We start from the raw sequence: 20,066 nt of genomic DNA on the forward strand, positions 1-20,066 counted from the left end.
AAATCTCGGGTTGGGGGGGGGGAGGCAAAAACAGGTTTAAAATTGGCGCTACTAGCAGTTAGTTCACCAATAACGCAGCACGCAATCTCAAGCAACCAGGAAATACACCTATCTAGCATCTACCAAGCCCCATAGGTACCTGATACTGTGGGGGGGGGGGGGGGGGGGGTGTGGTTTACTGTGTCGTATATTTGTAAGTGTTGGAAAATTTGGGAGTGAAGACATCATTCAATCAATAATCCACACATTCCATGGATGAAGCTTTAACCTTTTGTTTGGTGGAAGTTGTTGGGCATTTACTAGGACCAGGGCTGCAACTTCCCACTTGTTGAATCAGAAAACAAACACGTGAATGCTTTCGACTGATGTGAGTGTCGTCAAGAGTTCGAGAGGAGCTCTCCAATTTAGAAAGCAACATCCTGTTTTTTAAAATCTATTGAACTGCACGTTTAGCTGCCAGAAAATGCAGCCCCAATGAACTTAAATAGTGGAGAGTGCTAATTGGCTCATTGGAATTTGAGTGTCAAATTCAAGTTTAAACTTCAATTTATTATCATTTACAATCTGATGAAACAGCGTTCTCCAGTCCTCGGTGTAAAAACATGCAGAGAGAAAACCAGACATAACACACATACAGACACATGACACATATGCGGTACCTGTGTAAAAATAAATAAATATTGAGGAATTAATAGTTGAGACTTAGTTCATTCAGTTGTTCAGCACTCTCACTGCCCGTGGGAAGAAGCTCATGGTCTGGTGGCTCCTCAGCTTGGTGATGCTGGCTCTTATATTCCTGTATCTTTTTCCCAACAGGAGTAGCCAAAAGATGCTGTTTACAGGGTGGTAGGGGTCCTTAATGATTTTTTGCACAATGATCCTGGGAGGTCGTGTCGATGGGGGAGGGAGACAGTGATCCTCTCTGCCACTCTTACAGTCCTGTGGATTGATCTCCGATCCAATCCTTTTCCACAACTGTACCTCACTGTGATGGAGCTGGCCAGAGTGCTCTTGATGGAGCTCCTGTAAAAAGTTGACAGAATGGTGGCTGGGAACCTTACCCACTTCAAATATCTCCGGTAAGTGCAGGCGCTGTTGCTCTTTCCTGACAAGGGAGGAGATATTTTGTGTCCAGGTTTAGGTCACTTAAGTGGACTTTGGGGAACATGGCACTAATACCAAGTTATTAATGTGTAGGGGAGATTGGTCAATCCCCCAGAAGTCCATGATCATCTCCTTTGTCTGAGTTGAGACTCAGATTGTTGTTCGCGCGACTCGTCGTTGTTGCTGATGAGGCCAACTACTGTCGTGCCATCTGCAAATTTGATGACTCTGTTAGATTTGGATCTATGGTCCTTCCATTAGGAAGTTAAGAATTATTTGCAGAGAGGGGTGCTGAATCATATATGGCTATTGAGCTGCTACATTCTCAAATGCTTTGAACTTGAGGATGAGCCAAGGTTAGCAGAGCGAAGGATATTCTCTTTGGAGCCTAGAAGGATGAGAGGTAACTTAATAGAGGTCTTCAAGATTCTGAGAAGCATAGATAAGATGGACAGCCAGTGCCCTTTTCCCTGGGCGAGAGAAGTGAAGGGAGGAATGTTTAAGGGAGACATCAGAGAGTGGTGGGTGCCTGGAATTCCTTGCCAGGTAGTGGAGGCTGAAACATTTGGTTCGTTCAAGAGATTATTACATGGCTGAAAGAAAAATAGAGGGTTACGAGGTAGGAAACGTTTTGTTTTTTTTATTTTGGTAGGAATATATAGGCCAGCACAACATTGAGGGCCAAAGGGCCTGTACTGTGCCGTGCTGTTCAATATACAGTATCAGGGAGGGTAACTTGAATTCGCTGCTGATGTAGCGATGTCACCAACATTGGTGATGTAACCCCATTGCATTAATTATGGTACATCACCCATTTTTCTATTGATACATTTTTCTTGTGGCCTATATTGCTCTTTTATTTCTGGGGTGTAACCTATCATAAGACACATAAAATGGCACTTGAAGATGAGATTCACTTTAAGATACAATTCACTCATCTTAACAGCTGCAATGACTAATGCGGAGGTTCTCAACCTTTTTCTTTCCACTCACAGACCACTTTAAGTAATCCTTCTGCCATTGGTGCTCTGTGATTAGTTAGGGATTGCTTAAGGTGGTCTGTGAGTGGGAAGGGAGGGTTGAGAATCACTGCTGTAGACCCAATTGTTTCTGAAATATTTTGCTTGAGAAAAATTGTCATTGGCCCATTTCCTTTGGAGTTGTGAAACCATGCACATAACGAGTCAATTAGGTATGATTAAAACTGTGGTTTTCAAATTTTTCTTTCTACCCACCTTAAGCAATCCCTTACTAATCACACAGCACCTATGGCATAGCCAATACTTAGAGTGGTATGTGAGTGGAAAGAAAAAAGTTGAGAACCACTGGACTAAAGTACCTTTATTATCTAATGAGGAAAAGGCTGATTGGTGAGAGAGTCTCTGAGAGCAGAGGTTTGAATGAACCAAAGGTGACGTCAGTATTTTTTGGAATGGAGAAGCTCATAACTGCGCTGAGAATTTGGAGATGTGTGGGTGCAGGATAAAGGGCAGAGGAAAGTACTATTTAAAAACGTAAATGCAAAAGAATAGGAATATCTGGCAGCTCGACCCTACTTTCTTCTTCATGTGCGCTTTCCTGATCCCATGTCCACTTTCCTCCCTATTCTCCATGTCCCTCAAGGCTATCTCAGATGTGAAAATGACTATAATTTCCCCCAGTTGAATGGGATAGAGAAATCCAAAGATTCTCAGCTCTGGGAGAGAATTAATTCCTCCTCATCCCCACCTTAAAAGATGTGGTTGCCTATTCTCTCTGCATAAGTCTCTTGGGATCCACTGCTATCGTTTAGACTTCATAATGTGTTTAATAAAGAATGTGTGACTCACATACAGTCTTGGAGTAATTCACGAAATGTGATGTATTAAAGTAAATGCTCACAAAAATAAAACATAGGAGGAGAAGCACTAATTTGACTTGGCCCCATGTTTCATTGCAGGTCAGAATGCTTGGGCCCCTACCTCCTGCATATCCCCTCCTCAAACTGCATTGTTCAATTGCCAGAGGTCCTTAAGTCCCTCGAGAAAGCAACATCCCTACAGAAATCCTCCACTGCTTTACTCATCATTCCACTGAGCCAAGTACACCTGTGTTCCTACGATGAAAATAGGTCGAGGCGTTTGTGTGGCCCAGGTCTCATACTGAGACAGTTCTGGCCGCTTCCCATACACACTGACCTTGCTACACTCAGGATGCTTGCTGTCCACATCATTAAGGAATGCCAAAGGTGCCAGTGCTGCGATCTGATAAGAGAAAGTGAGAATAGTGGCACAAAGAGAGACCACCTGGAACTGAAGGTTGGGGGAGAGGCAGGGGTGGGGGGAAAAGGGTAAGGGGGAAGAGAGCAGGAGAATCCCCACTGGAGAGGAGTGGGGTGAAACCAAAGAGGAAGGGGGGGTGAGAGAATGGCTGGGGGCAGGGGGAGGTAGATGGAAAAGGGATTAAAGGGGGGGAGGGAGGGTAAGAACAGAAGGGATACAGAAGAAGAGAGGGGATTCAGTCCCTGAAATCTCAAAATTCAGTGTTCATACCATTGGGCTGTCGGCTGCCCAGGTGCAACAAGGTGCTGTTCATACCATTGGCCTAAACATGAGGCAAAGATTCCTGCATGCCTCCTCCAATCTATTCTGCTGCATTCAGTGCTCCTGATGTAGCCAACCCTGCATCGGTGAGACCAAATGAACCGGTTCACAGAACATATGCGCTCTGCTCCCACTGGTCACCTTGAGTTCCCAGTTGCATGCCCCCTTCCCATTCCCACCATGACCTGCCTGCCCTGGATCTTCTCTGCTGCCAGAGGGTAGCCCAACTTAAACTAGAAGAACAACACCCAGGCACTCTCCAGACCAATGATCTGAGCATAGGATATTTTAATTTCAGGTAATGATCCCTTCTCTCTTCTTCTACACTCCTTCTGCTCTTCTTCTTCTTCTTCTTCCCCTGCCCTTTTTTTGTCCAATTTCCTACCACCCATTCTCAACCGTCCCCCCCCCATCCTCTGAGTTCCACCCCAATCTCTCCACCGGACTCTTCTGCTCGCTCTACCCCCACCCCATTCTGTTCTATCTGGTCTCTCCTCATACCACTATTCTCCCCAGTTTCCAGCACTGACAGCCTAATCACCCACCTCTCCTTTCTTCATCTTGCTCCACCCAACCCCTTTGTTGATCTTGCCTCTCTGTCCCTTTTGTCTGGCATCTGCCAATCTAATGGCTCTGCCCGTCATGTCTCACCTCCATTCTAGTTCACCATTCCCACATGGGTCCTTGTCCCACCCCTGATCTCTTTGCACTGGTTTCTCTTCTACATTCGATCCTCACCTGCATATCACCCTGTACACCTGCCTTGACTTCCTCTGCCTCCACATGCAACAAGGACAATTCCCCTTTTCCCACCTACCACCCCACCAACCTCCGAGTCCAACACATCGTCCTCCGCCATTTCTGCCAACTAGTATGTGATGCCACCACCAGACATGTATTCCCTTCTCCACCTTCCACAGGGACCACTCCCTCCGTGACTCTAATGTCCACTCCTCCCTCCCCACCTAACCCTGTGACCGCAGGAAATCCTCCATTTTCTCCCACACCTCCTCCCTGACCTCTGTGTGGGACCCCAAACAATCTGTTAAATAGAAACATTTCACTTGTGAATCTGCAGGGGTCATCTACTGCTTCCAATGCACCCATTATGGTCTCCCCTACATCGAAGACACTGGCCGTGGACTGGAGATCACTTTGTTAAGCACTTCAGGCCTGTCCACTGAAATAGTGTGGAGCTCCCAGTGGCCACCCATTTCAATTCCCCATCCCGTTCCCTTGCTGACATGTCTGTCCATGATCTCATGCACTGCTGGACAAGACCACCTGCAAATTGGAGGAACTACATCTTGTCTTCCATCTGGGTCCCCTCCAACCAGATGGCATTGACATCGACTTCCCCCAGCTCTGCAAACCACCACCCCCGCCCTTCTCTTTTCCCTCTGTCTCCTTTCACAGAGCCAAAATCAATTCTCATCTTTCCTCTTATTATATCCATTTGTTGGTCTGGACTTCTCCCTCTGCCAGCCTTTATTCTGATGCCTTCCTGCTCCTTGTTCATACCTTGAAGAAGGGCTCCGGCCGGAGACGTTGGTAACATATCTTTCCTTCCTATGGATGCTGCAAGACCAGCTGAGTTTCTCATTTCTGTGTGTTTTTACTACAATCACAGTATCCGCAGATTTCCGTGTTTCACTCCCTTCTACATTTCCCCAGACTCAAACAAAAGGAATCTGGCTCAAAGCGGCAACCCTTCTTTCTGTCTGGCATGGTGATTTCTTCCAGCTGGTTATCTTTACTGAGAAGTATATTTACCACCTCTTTCTCAAGGATTATTGGAGAAAGGGATGAATGATGACCTTTCCTGCCATGCCTTCAAGCTGGAAATGAGTGATAAGATAATAAGAAAATACCTTTAGATTTTTTTGCATGTATATTACCCACTGGTTTGATCAATAAAATCTAACGTTACCCACGCAGCTCTGTCAAATCCAGTAAGCAGTCTATTCCAAAGGTTTATCCTCTTTAATTTGCAGATGAAATCTTTAATGCAAATCAATGGAAAACACAACTATCTGAAGCTCACCTGCTCTGAAGCTGATACTAAAGACTTACAAAATCAACAGGTGAATTCTGACAGGATTCTGAATGCAACATTCCTGCAATAATGTTTTGACAAGTGAAAAGGTAAGCTTTAACAATTCTCGATGTTTAATTAGAGTTTCAATGGAGAGTTAACCAAAATGTTCAGAATCAACTGGGTAGCAGCATATGATGAGCTGTCAAGATCATTTCTCTGAGCATTGATAATGTTTCCAAAACTACGGACATCAGATTTCTTTGACTGTAGGTTTATTGACAACCAGTTTGTCTCTTTTTAACTTCCGTTAAGAGGAATTATGAACTTGAATCACAAACAGCTGATGCAGAGAAAATGTTGGAGCTTAACATGGCTGCTCTGCCCAATTTCTTACAATCATGGATATTATTATGTAACCATATAACAATTACAGTTTGGAAACAGGCTATCTCGGCCCTTCTAGTCCACACCGATTTAAGTGAAACTCCACTAGTTCCACCTATCTGCTCCCTGCCCATAACCCTCCAATCCCCTCACATCCATGCACTCATCCAACCTTCTCTTAAATGACAAAATTGACCCTGCTGCAACTACCTCTTCCGGAAGGTCATTCCATTCAGCTACCACTCTCTGAATGAAGAAGCTCCCTCTTATGTTACTTCTAAAGTTTTTCCCCCTAACCCTTAACTTACGACCTTTCGTTCCAATCTCACCCGCCCTCAAGGGGAAGGGCCAATTCACATCTACTCTATCTATCCTCCACATAATTTTAAATACCTCTATCAAATCCCCCCTCAACCTTCGACACTCCAATGAATAAAGACCCTGCTTAATTGTATCTGAAAGGTGAAAAATATATCTGATTTGAGGAATTAGATGAAATGCAAACCATGAGTGGATATGTTGAGACATTTTTTATCATGGAAGTTTATCTTGGGTATTAATAAATTTGCCATTGGTAATAATGTTTAATTTCTTTATTTTAGAGATTCAGCATGGTGTCAGGCCTTTCCTGCCCCCAAGCCCACGGCACCAATTGCTCCCACATGATCAATTAACCTACTCACTCTCTACGTCTGTAGAACATGGGAGGAAACTGGAGCACCCAGAGGACACAGGGAGATGTGCAAACTCCTTGCAGAGTGTGCCAGATTCGAAGCAGGTTGCTGGTGCTTTAATAACATTGTGCTAACCACTACTCAACATTTTGTTCCATTCGACTTTAGTTCTGTTGAAATCAACCAGGGTATACAAAAACACTTGATTTATATCAGCAAGCTTTTCAGGCTGTTGCTCAAGAATTTTTTTTAAAGTTTTTTTTTTCTTCTAACCAAATTACACACAATTCTGCCTACATCCATAAACGAGTCTCATATTCACTGAAAGTGCCAGAATGTGAATGTCCCAAGGTATTAGCATAATGCAAGTAGGTACTGTACTTTCTGCAGTGTTTGCATTCACACAAGGTACAAGCCCATGGCCTCATGTACCAGGCCACCCATAAATTGGAGGAGCAAAACCGAATTTTCCATCTGGGCACTCTTCAATCGGCTGGCATTAATATCATTTTCTCTGACTTCTGCTGGCCTACTCCCTGTTCTCCCTCTCTTCCCCATCCCTCTGTCTTCTATCCTCCAGCTCTTGACCCCCTTCCCTCTCCATTCACAGAACCGTCACCCTCCCTTTTTTTGCCGGTGTACTCTCCCTCCCTTATCCACCTCTTGCCTATGGGACTGTGCTCCTCCCCTGCCCCTCCCCACCACCATTTTGTTCGGGCACCTCCCTACATTTTGCTCACACCTTGATGAAGGGCTTAAGCCCAAAATGTTTGTTATGTCTCTTTATCTTTGCTCTATAAATTACACTGTTTGATCTGCTGTTTCTCCAGCGTTGCATATTTTACTACCGGCTCATTAAACTCTGCTGAAGTCCATTTTGTTCATGAATCCAAACTTTGTCATTTGAAAATTCCTTTAGGTTGTGATCCGCACTTGGCATGAAATACACAAAAGTGCTGGAGAAACTCAGCTGGTTATGCAGCATCTATAAGAAGCAAAACCCTTTTCTCACTGGCTAACCGGTAGATTGGTCGTTCAGTGAACCAGTTAAGGATGCCGCTTTTGCCTTTCACACTGGGCCACCATTAACCAGTTCTCTGTGTCCTTTTACATGCATCCCCGGGGATGGGGGATTCTATCCTCCACCTGTAATGACTGAGTGACACATCAAACGATGGTGGACCTGCCCTAAATCCTGATCAATGTATTATGATCTTGAATTTAAACAAAATTAATCGTGCATAATTATAACATAATTAAGCTTTATGTATAGCACAGTATGAGCCCTTCAGCCCCTTTTGTTGTGCCGACCTATATAAACTTTTATAAATTTATAAAAGACTGTGGCAAAGTATAGCCACACAATTTATAAACACCGTGGGGAAAATCCTAGTGGCAATAGCACACAATTTATAAAGGCCATGGGGAAAGAGCGATGGCGGACCTGCCCTCCCAGAATCCTGTGCAGCAGGGAAAGGGCTGTATGCACGGAGCACTCATGGAGGAGTTTCTCTGCTGCACGGAATTCTGGGAGGGCAGATCCATCATCTCTCTCTCTCCCGGTGCGACTTTCCCACTGTCCTTTAGACACTTGTAAAGGTTTATATAGTTGGCAAAGTTTATATCTTTTTAATCATTTGTTTCGCCTTCACGTTCCTGCACTCACACAAAAACATAATCAACGTATCACCACTTTATCCCAGGATAACCTATGTCCCTTTCACACTGGGCTAATCGCACACAGGCATCATCAGATATCTGCCTAGGTCGTATCATCCCCTGCATCTGATGACACCCGCATGCCAATTAAAGAGCTTTCACACTGGACCTTTAACCAATGGATTGACCATCAATTACTAGGACAAGATGCCAGTGTGAAAGGGGCTAATGTTTTGGACCTGAGTCCTTTGCCAAGCACTTGGCACTGAGTTCTGTAGGAATTCCTTATGCTTAGAATCACTGAGTAATCAGTGGAGAAAGAGGTCATTAAAATTCAGTCCTGTTTAATGAGCAAATCTACCAGCGCCACAGCACCATTTCCCCAATTCCCAAAGCATGTTCAAATCACGATTCCAAGAGGAATTCACATTAATCATTGATAAATAAAACAGATGAAATATCTCATTAACTACATTGAGACTATGTTAAATCCCTTGCATTTTTCCACATTTGCAGGAATGTTATAGTCATATTTATTCAAAGTTAAACGCTGTGCGGCTAACATCGAGCTGAACAATGAATCAGTGTACAAAGCTTCAACAACACTTGTCCTTTGCTAATTGGCCACACAATCAATATATTTTTAAATAAAGCACAACTATGATTTAATGTGAAAATTTGAGTATTCACAGACAACTAGGATTATTCCCCTTCAGACTGTTGTGAATTGTGTGATAGAACAATTGAACACCTCTTTGGGGTGTTAAGAAAGAAGAGTGTGAGGGTAATTTAAATTAGGCAATGAGAGTGCTTAATGAGTGCTTCCTCCACACAATGTGGGTTTGAAAAGCAGATGTATTGTGAAATAAATCCCTTGTTCAGAGCCCGGCCTTGCTGTGATGCCCTTAACCACTATAACACATGACTTATGTTCCCTCCTGTACATCCATCCGACTGACCCTCCAACACCAGAAGATCATTTAGCAGCAGTACTCAGCCATGTATTGAATGCTGGCACTCAATATTCCAGCTCTGTGGCTCCATCTCCATTATTTAGCATCACAGTGAAGTGCATGGAGATTGTATTAATGAGTTCACCTCAATTTATCAACAACATTCATTTGATTTCAGCACAGCTTACACACAAATTGAGTAGCAAGCCACTTGTAGACTTGTTTACCATACCATTGTTTATTACTTATAGAATTAATCCCTGCCCCTCTCTCTGCCTCTCACTTTATCTCCTCTTGCTTTCTTCTCTCTCTTTGCCCTCATTCTCTCTGGCTCTCACTATTTCTCCCTCTTGTTTTGTTGCCTAATGAGGAAGGAGGCATTGTTGCATCTAATTCTGGAAGATGTATTGGTGAAGAAATTATCATTGAGTAATGAGGTTTAAATTAGTATTAAAAAGGGCAATAAAATTGCAATGTAGGCAAATCTAATGAATGAAATGAATTGGAGGACTGCTATCTTCAAGGGGATGAGAAGGGATCTTGTCAGGATATATTGGAAACAAATATTGATTGGCCTTTATTTAGTTTCCTCTTAACCTGCAATGCTCTTGAACTGCACATAAAACTCTGATCAGGTCTTGACCATTTCCCCACTAGGATCTTGGCTCTTTGGTTGGGGGGTTAAGGAGAATGTTCATAGATTGAAATGGGGATTTGATCTGATGGACGGATGCCATTGAATTAACCCCATCTCATTGCCCAAGATGGAGTCCAAGATGGCCTGTTTTCACTGAGTCGCTTCTTTAGAGTTTTGATCTACAACAATGTACTGTGTGCTTTTTAAGATTTTATCCTCTGAACAATTTGTACTAATTTTGATTTGCTCAGTCCATGTGAAGATAAATCACTGAAATATATCCCAGGCTGTTAAAAGAAGTGAAAGATCATTGCAAAATGCACTAACTATAATTTTTTAGATTTCTTATATTGTATTGTTTATTGCAAAAAGGGGACAAAGATGTGCAGATTGGTTGTGTGTTTTGTATAATTTTGCATGTGTTCGAAGTTCATGGTTTTGGATGTGTAAGGGGTTGGTTTGATGGGAATATGGACAGAATTTGTTACAGGGAAAATTAATAGGGAAATGGAATTAAATCATACAGACATATGGAAACCCATGGGAGATACTCCTTGCCCAGCAAGCAATGCAGTCCTTGGCACTCCTGGAAACAGCATGGAAAGGGACCTATTCCGCTCTAACTATTTTAATGTCATGCTAAGTATGCCCAATTTGTGCTATCGCTTCTACATGCATATCTCCACAGACTTTGAATCCATTTTATGAACATACAATTTCCCATCATCTGTGGAACTTATTGCCACATACGGCTGTAGGGCCAAGTCGTTCAGAATATTGAAAGCTGAGGATGATTAATAATGATGCCAAAGGAAGAAGGTAGGCGAATGGGGTTGAAAGGAAAAATACATCCGCCATGATTTGAATCAGAGAGAAGGTCGATGGGCTAGATGGTCAAATTCTGCTTCTAATTTTTATGGTCTCATGGTCTTAGAGTTGCTTTCATCACAATCTCTACTGTTGACCCTTCAGACACATATGATGCACCATTAATCACTCAGAAAACTATTGTGGAGAAGCCAATAGACTTTAATTCACTTGATTACAGTGGTTTACCACAATGTGTAGTCTGCAGATAGCTAACACAGGGAGCATGGCTGTTACAGGGAGATCTAAGCTACCCTCTTTCTACCCTGTGCAGGTCATGAGGAGTGCCTGTCCACTTTCATCTTGACACTTCCTTTGAAGAGCCAGCACAAGAGGTTCAGATCAGACAAAATTCATGCACTAACTGGAACGTTGCCATTAAATGAAACACTCTTCCATGCCATTCATTCAGTGGAGAGTAGCATCTTTAGTGTTGCCACTACACCAGCATTTTAACAGTGACTCACTGTGATAAAATAGAATAAACTTCAGAAGAAATAGTGCAATCACAGCATCGAGAGGAAATTATTTGAATATTCAACAGTTTTACCACAGGTCATCTTGTGACACCCATCAAAACTTATCTAGGACATAGAATGTTGCAGCACAGAACAGGCCCTTCAGTGCTTGATGTGGTGCCAACTTATATATACCTACTAAAAAAAACCCTAAACCCTTCCGATCCTCTATTTTTCTTTCATCCATGCTCCTGTCTAAGGGTCTCTTCTATGATTCACCCTCCATCACCACCCTTGGCAAGGTATTCCCTCAACTCTCTGTGGAAAAATAACTTAGGCCTGATGTCACCACTAAGCATTCCTCCTTTCACTTGGTACCAGTCTCCTGGTGTTTGCTACTCCCACCCTGGATGAACAGTTTTAATTGGACTTCCCCACTGTTATGGTTATGTAATCAATCAATAATCTGTCAACATGGTCAGGAGCCTAAAAACAAACTGCTGGAGGAACTCAGTGGATTAGACTCCACATGTGGAGGGAACAAGACAGTTGCCCAGATGATGGGATCGTGACCTGACCCTTCACAGCTGATGACTGACCCAAAGAGTTCCTCCAGCAGTTAGATTTTTTTTACTCCGTCTTCCAGCTCCTAGAGCATTGTTCCCTCTAAGCTGTGGGCGTGTGTGTGCACGCACACGTTCTGCAACCAGTGCCCAAAGGAAACTAATGTGTGCACAAAAGGTTAGCTACCCAAAATAGTGTAGTAATGAATAATTATTGAAAGTAATCTCTTTGTGAACTGTTTCTGTTAACTAGTTAGTCGGTTAAACAAGTAGTTAATTATACTTGTATTATATTAAAGCATGCCAATACAATTTTATTAGCCATGAGAGGTTGGCTGTGCCAAAATTATCTTTTTTATACAATTTTATTTCATATAAAACTATTTAACAAACATAAAAAAGGAAAAAATATATAAATTTTTTTTAAAAACTTCCTCTAAATCTCCCATCCCCCCTAAACCCCTACAAACTAAAAAAGAAGAAAAGGGATAACAGCAGCACTTCACTTCCCAATACTTTTAAACATATATATTGATATTTTTATATTCATAGAGACCAATATAAGAAAGGGAATGTTTAAGATTCATCTAAATTTTAATACCAACAGTTTGTAAATATAGGCTCCATATTTCCCAAATTGTAAGTAATTTTCTCAAGTGGAATAGAACTCCCGAACTTCTGCATCCCATCAATCCAGTCCCAAATCAGTATCCGACTTCCAAGTTATAGCAATACATTTTCTAGCTATTGCAAAGTAATTTGAACAAATTTCACTTGATGCATATTCAATTTTAATTTAGGTTTAATTGCTCAGTGGCAAAATTGTCTTGAAACAATTTCAAATTTACATTTGCACATACATTTGCCAGAGGAAAATTTTTTGCACTACATAAAATTAGAGGGGTCATTGGTCTGGAGCTTCTTGTGTCAGCATAGTGAGGTGCTGCTAAAGGGTTAATTTTGGAAGACACCAAACCTCTCCGGGTATTTTTGTCGACATCCTGAGTCAGAGTTAATGCAGAAAGGGCTTGTGGGACAGGCTGATGTCACCTAGCCACCAATCTAGTGCAGTGGCAATGTTACATTTCGCATCACTCTTTCGGACCTTTAAGATTGTTTTAATCCCTAAACTCACTTTAATGATATTTCAGACACTCCACTTCACAACTGATATTGTGCTTTATTTGCAGATTCTATACATTCCACGGGAACCTCTCATTCAAGTGAGCAAAATGGATCTGGAAAATGAGACGTTCTCAAACCTTACTTTGGAAGAACTAGTAAAAGGGAAAACGTCCAAAGTGCTGATATCACTTTCCCTCTCTGTCCTGACCGCTATGGCCACAGTCATTAATTCCCTGGTAATAACTGCAATAATCATAACCAGAAAACTACATCACCCTGCAAACTATCTCATCTGCTCACTCGCCGTCACTGATTTACTTGTGGCTGTCCTTGTAATGCCTTTCAGTATTGTCTATACTGTAAAGGAGACATGGATTATGGGTCAGGTTGTCTGCAATATCTGGCTAAGCGTAGACATTACATGTTGTACATGCTCTATCCTTCATCTGGCCGCAATCGCCCTGGATAGATATCGAGCCATAACCAACGCTGTGGAATATGCGCAAAAAAGGACCCCTAAACATGCTGGTGTAATGATTGTCATAGTGTGGGTCATATCCATCTTCATATCATTGCCTCCTTTGTTCTGGAGGCACCAAGGAAATAACAAAGCAGATGAGTGTCTCATTAAGCATGAACACCTTCTCTACACCATCTATTCTACATTTGGAGCCTTTTATATCCCCCTGGCTCTGATTCTTATCCTGTACTATAAAATATATCGAGCAGCTAAAACGCTCCATTACAAAAGGAGCGTGAGCAGACGCATCAATGAGGATGCCAATGGTAGGATGTCCATCATTGCTGTCAAGCCCCCCAGGACATCTTCCACCATGGGCATTTCTGAAAAGTCCATGTCAGACCAGTCAACAATTGAGGAAGGGGAGAATGTCCACACAGCGACCAGAAACTTCATCCCGAGCTGCCAACAGGAGAAAATGCAGAAGAGACTGAAAATTTCTGGAACAAGAGAAAGGAAGGCAGCAACTACATTGGGCTTGATTCTAGGGGCATTTGTGATATGCTGGCTGCCATTCTTTTTAAAAGAACTCATTGTCAATATCTGTGAATCCTGTACTATCTCTCCAGAGATAGCTGACTTCCTGACATGGTTAGGTTACCTCAATTCTTTAATCAATCCCCTTATTTATACAATCTTCAATGAAGACTTCAAGAAAGCATTTCAGAAACTAGTACGCTGCAGATAATTTCTGTAAATACACCGGCAGTATTCACAAAGCAATTATCTTTGTAATTAAAATTGCCAGACCTTCTATGGAAGCTTTCAACTTTGAAAGGAAAATCAGCGTTCCCTTTCCGATGGCTGATGGTGGTTTTGGATCAGGGACAATGAACAAAGTGCTATCTATAAATTCTGTCACAGGTGTTTAAAACACATGGGTGTAAGAAAAAAAAGTAATGTTTTATTTTCCCTTTCTGTATCTAGCAAAGTTCAAGGAGAGAGTAGCGTTTAGGTTGAAACGTGTGAAAGGATATTTTGCATATGTGTCTATGGAAAAAAAATGCCATTATATAATTTTCTCCTATTATTACCATACATTTCAATTTTCTTTGCAGCTTGAAATGGGTTTTCTAAGAATAATTAAACATAAGAATTTCTCAAGGGCCTAGCAACAGAAGGAAGGCCCTGAGTAAAAAGAGAGATGACTTCTCTTGTATGGGGCACATTCAAAAGGCTTACACCTGTTTAATATGGAAGTGTGAGAGGAGAAGGATAAAACTGCAAAGAAAATCTCTTCATGGTGTGTTTTTTCTCCACCGAGCTGGCAAAATGGCTAATATGGGCATGCAAACATGCAACAGAAATAAAAGAAGAGGGTTGCTTCAGATTACAAATGAGCTGGGAAACACAACACCTCTAGAATAACATGCCAAGGTCAGCCATTCAAACACAAGAGAGGATGCATGCATCACAGTCTCAAGGAACCGTCAGTGGCTGAGGCAAACCTGTCACAAAAAGCAGTTTGTTTGTGTAAGCTTTAAGTCACGGATCATTTCCAGATGATCCAAAGGTAACAGTGACGTTAACAGTGTTATTCATCTTCTATTTCATGCCCAATTACACACACACTCTCAGTGAAGTAAAACATGACAGTCTGCAGACCCCACCATGGCTGAAGAAGGTTGATCAAGGTTGATGAAGGGCTCAAGCCCGAAACGTTGGTTCTGTATCTTTATCTTTGCTATATAAAGGATACTGTTTGACCTGCTGAGTTTCTCCAGCGTTGTGTTTTTACATTCCCGAGGAAACAGATGGAGGAGGGTATTGCTGCCTTCAGTGAATCGGCAGGTCAATTTTTTTTATTGAACCTTATAGGGCACTACCAGTAACCACAGAGACAAGCTGAGGAAACGATAGGCTTTAATACACAGAAGATCCTTGCTGGCCCAGATCCCAGGATAGGAATGGCGGCAAGCGAAAGGTGGCTCGACCTTTATGGCCCAGGACCACAGGGGAGGAGTCATAGGGTATGAGTTATCCGTGGGCAGGCCAGCTCCATATATACAACCGACAATGATAGCTATATACAATGGAGGAAACATACCACCTCAAACCTATTTCCAATTTTGGAGTTTACATTAGGGTTAGGGTTTCTCCTGACACAAAAACAAGTTAGTGTTAGAAAACTATCTCTGCCACTTACGAAATGAAGGAATGAAAGGCTGCATTATAAAATATCTGAACTTACCATGGAAGTTTTATGATTTGACAAAATGTTTCAGGCAAATAATATTTTTAATGATTAAGCTGGACCTTGATGATGTTCACATTTCCATTTCGACAAGGTGGCTTGGTCGGTGCTACCGTAGATGAGTGAGTAGAAGATCTGGGCATGCACACAGGTTAGGGAGCAGTGTGGAATTAAACTGGCACAATGGTCTTGAAATACCATAGATTCTCTCCTGGTCTCCTACTGTAACTCTGGCCAGACACCACTGGTGCTACCCCCACCTCCACAAGAACAAAGGTTGAGAGCCTTGTAAAAGGGTTTACTGGGGGCAATACTGATCTACAATTCCCACCGGAATTATAGCAAGAAACCCAGAGAGAGCCTGTGGAATTTTTGCATTTGTATCTACTTCTGAATTATCAGCTCACTAACAATCACGTCAAGATTCAAGATTTCTTTATTGCCATGTACAAAAAACAGTGCAATATTACACGGAATTTGCTCTCATCTGCCGTAAGGCAGACAGATTCGCCATTGGCAAAATTTGCCTGAAGCACCTTTTACAATCAGAAAAAGAGAAGCAAAAGGGAGAATCACCGAGTGTCCAGGAATTCATTTCCAGCACTGCTGCAGACCCCACAGCCTTCAGTCCGAACCACCAGCAGCCTACGTTCCAGATCCGAACCTCCGACACAACCTCCATTGCCCTCGGCACCCTCTCACATCTCTCTTCCAATACCTGGTACCCCTTAAGCCAGTCTCGAGCCTGTCGCCAGCAGTCCACCGCCAGGTTGGAATCCCTCGGCTGCAGTCGCCAGCCGTCTGCAGCCTGTGCAGGTTCCTCGCCTCAAGTCGCCAACAGCCGCAGAGCCCCTCACTGGTCCGCCATCGAGGTCCCTGTCCCGTCAGTCACCTCCTCCGCTTCATCTTCTCAAACTGTGATTGTTGTGGGATCATCACTTCTGGATATCCAATCTGCAGTCACTTTTGACTGACCTTATCCCATTAAAGTGTTGGCATTATCACAACCTTGCCCCTTTTCCACTGCCTGTGTGCTGTGGCTGAGATGCACATTCCTTTATGTGGGGATATAATGATGAGCAGATGAGAATGTTCTCAAGGTGTCTTTAAACTTTCTTCTATGTATAGTTCAAATTAGATGAAATGATGCATAACACCTTCCTCTGCTATTGATACCTCCTGACAGAGTCCTCCTTGTGAATATTTAGTAGTAGTTGTTGCAATCAAGCAAGCCTTGATAGGTCATCAGATTAAAGCATTAACTTTTGTTTTTAATGTCCACCATTTATTCCTGCTATTTCAAGTATTTCAGCCTTTCATTGTATGTGCTGGTGTATAAGGTGATGCCTGAATGCCCACTTAAAATGTAGGTTTCCAGTTATATTTTAAAAGCAAATTGCCCAGTAAAGGTTTAAATTTTATTTGCATCTTTTAAAATAAACCACTAAAGCAGGGATTCTCAACCTTTTTCTTTCCACTCACATTCCACCTTAAGCCATCCCTTACTATTCACAGAGCATCGATGGCATCAGGTGGGAAGTGAGTGGGAAGGGAAGGATGAGAATCACTGTTCTAGACCCAATTGTTACTGAAATATTTTGCTTGAGAAAAATTGTCATTGGCTCATTTCCTTTGGAGTTCTGAAACCGTGCACATAACGAGTCAATGAGGGACAATTAAAACTGTGGTTTTACAAACATTTTCTTTCCACCCACATTCCACTTTAAGCCATCCCTTACTAATCACAGAACACTGATGGCATAGGGAATACTTAAAGTGGGATGTGAGTGGAAAGAATAAGGTTGAGAACCACTGCACCAAAGGTTCCTTTAACAGATCATTTAAAGCTTGTACAGAGCTGACAGCAGGTCAAACTAGGTGGATGGGCCCTACGGGAAAGTCCTGAGACTTTGCTGTGAAGGTTCAGATTTTATACTTGGTTTGGGGGAGTGCTGAGACTTCGTTGTTAAGGTTTGTATATTAAACTTGACGTATAAGATTACCCCTAGTTTTGGGGTAACATTTTCAATGTTCTAGGACTGTTTTATATGCCAGCATATACAACATTCTAGATTTCTAGCATCTGTCTTTTGTTTTTCTTGATTGATTAGTTGCAATCCCAACATCGTATCTTGCAGACATCTCCTTCATGATTTCTAGGTTTGTCTAGCCTTACCACGGGGCAGACCTACCAGAAGTAGTGGAAAACAGGCAAAAGGAAACAGCCAGGGAATCGTTAGCATTGAATGCAGACCCTATGAAGCTCACGGTGTCAGGTCAAGCAAGGAAACCTCTTCCTGATGATCTCCCACCTCTTCCCTGAACCGTCGATACCGTGCTCTTCCATAATGAACAAGGTCTGGAAAAACCATGAAATTCATAGAGTAGGTACTGCCTGGAGGACTTGTTCAAAATCTAAAGCAGCTTGGTAGCACAACTTCACACCAACATGTCTGAGTCGAGAAGAACATTGCTGTTTGAGTGGGTCTACGCTACCCAGTGAATGAACCAGCATGAAAGATGATCTCATCATCTCCAATCTACCTGTGACAGCAGCAGTGGAGGTGAGCATTCCGTATTTCTTGGGGAGACAGCTCCTGTTCTCATACCAAGGACACTTCATTGTGTTAGGTGGCACTACAACCATATTGACCAGATAAACGCAGCACAGAACTAGCAGCTATAAATAGGGCACCTGCGAGGAACTGTGGCAAACAGAAGGAGCAGCAATTTACATTAACCTCCTGGTCTGGGGTATAACTCACAGGCAGGATTCAATGAGAAATGCAGAAGGGCCATGTCAGCAGCTACCCAATAGGATTTATTCTGGGAATGACAGCTCTTCAATCGGGGAGGGGGGGATCTCATTGGAAACATTTTGAACGTTGAAAGGCATGGGCAGAGTAGATGTGGAAAGGTTGTTCCCCACGGTGGGACAAGAGGGCACAACTTCAGGATTCAAAGAGTGTCTGCTTCGAACAGAAATGTGGAGGAATCTCTTCAGCCAGCGTGTGATAAATCTGTGGAATTTATTGCCACAGGCGGTCGCGGGTGTATTCAAGACAGAGGTTGCCTTGCCAGGGCATGGGGAGCAGGCCGGGCAGTGGGGCTGAGTGGTGAAATGGATCAGCTTATGATTAAATGGTGGGGCAGACTCGATGGGCAGAAGGCCCAGTTCTGTTCCTATGACTTATGGCCTTAAGATACCAATTCAGCAAAGTTTCAGTGCAGTGGGGGGGATATACCAGCCAAAATGCAAGAAAGAAAATACAATACACAATTAAATAATCACTCTGAAGCTCTGCCACCACGAGTCACGTCAACAGTGAAGGTTAGTAGGAGGCTTGAAGAATATCCCTATGCTCAGCAATGTCTGGATCAGACATGTAGATGTCCAAACAGAAGCTAAAGCAATTTTAATCCTGTTCAGCCAGATGTGGCAAGCAACTGAACCATCTGTTTCCTCCTGAGGCCACACTATCACAGAAGCCAGCCTTCCACATTATGTTAAGGAAGAGCTAAAGGGACGAAATACAATAGACTATGGGACTGGACACCATCCCAGAACATGCTACAACCACAGCCAAAGCTGCTTAATCAAGGTGCGATGCAAGCATTTTCCCAACAATGCATGTCTTGTTCGCAAAATGCATGACAAATCCAATCAGGCTCAGTACTGCTCAGTCAGCTGATTGCTCATTGTTGCAAAGATGACGCAATGTTTCCTTGACAGTGTTATCAGTGGCTCGTACTCACCAGTAACCTCCACACTAATGCCAGTTTGGCCAGGACAACCTCATCACATTTGAGCCAATGCTTAGTTCAACCGTAGGCCGAAGAGCTGGAGTCTGGAGGGGATATGAAAGACACAGTCCTTGACATCAGGCCGACATTTAATCGAATGTGGCATTAATGGGTCTGAGTAAAACTCAATGTCAGTGTCCTGCTCATGAAGGAGAAAATCCCCAAGGGATCAGCAGTGGAGAGGGTCAACAACTACAAATTCCTGGGTGACAACATCTCTCAGGCTCTATCCTGCAGCCTCCATGTCAATGCAATCACGAACAAGGCTCACCAATGACTATACTTTGTGAAGAGTTTGGGGAGATTTGGATGTCACCGAAGACTCTCGTAAACTTCTACAGGTGTACAATGGAGAGCATTGTGCCTGGTTACATCACTGCCTAGTATGGAGGTGCCTACAGTCAGGACAAGAAAACACCACAGACATCACAGGCACCACTCTTCACTCCATCAAGAACATCTACAAGGGGCAGTGAATTAAGAAAGCAACCTCTATCCTCAAGG

At 42.9% G+C, this 20,066-nt stretch overlaps 1 protein-coding gene across 1 annotated transcript in view; it reads left to right on the forward strand.

Moving 5' to 3' along the window:
- Nucleotides 1–15,225, forward strand: part of htr1fa (5-hydroxytryptamine (serotonin) receptor 1Fa) — a 98,253-nt gene extending 83,028 nt beyond the window's left edge. Inside the window, exons 2-4 of the mRNA XM_069892339.1 lie at nt 5,681–5,831; nt 6,711–6,886; nt 13,110–15,225. Coding sequence (XP_069748440.1) covers nt 13,152–14,252 — 1,101 coding nt within the window. The 5' untranslated portion in view covers nt 5,681–5,831; nt 6,711–6,886; nt 13,110–13,151 and the 3' untranslated portion in view covers nt 14,253–15,225. The remainder of the gene's footprint in view (nt 1–5,680; nt 5,832–6,710; nt 6,887–13,109) is intronic.
- Nucleotides 15,226–20,066: the final 4,841 nt, after the last annotated feature.

The sequence above is a fragment of the Narcine bancroftii genome, chromosome 7 (assembly GCF_036971445.1).
Source record: "Narcine bancroftii isolate sNarBan1 chromosome 7, sNarBan1.hap1, whole genome shotgun sequence".
NCBI classification, from domain to species: domain Eukaryota; kingdom Metazoa; phylum Chordata; class Chondrichthyes; order Torpediniformes; family Narcinidae; genus Narcine; species Narcine bancroftii.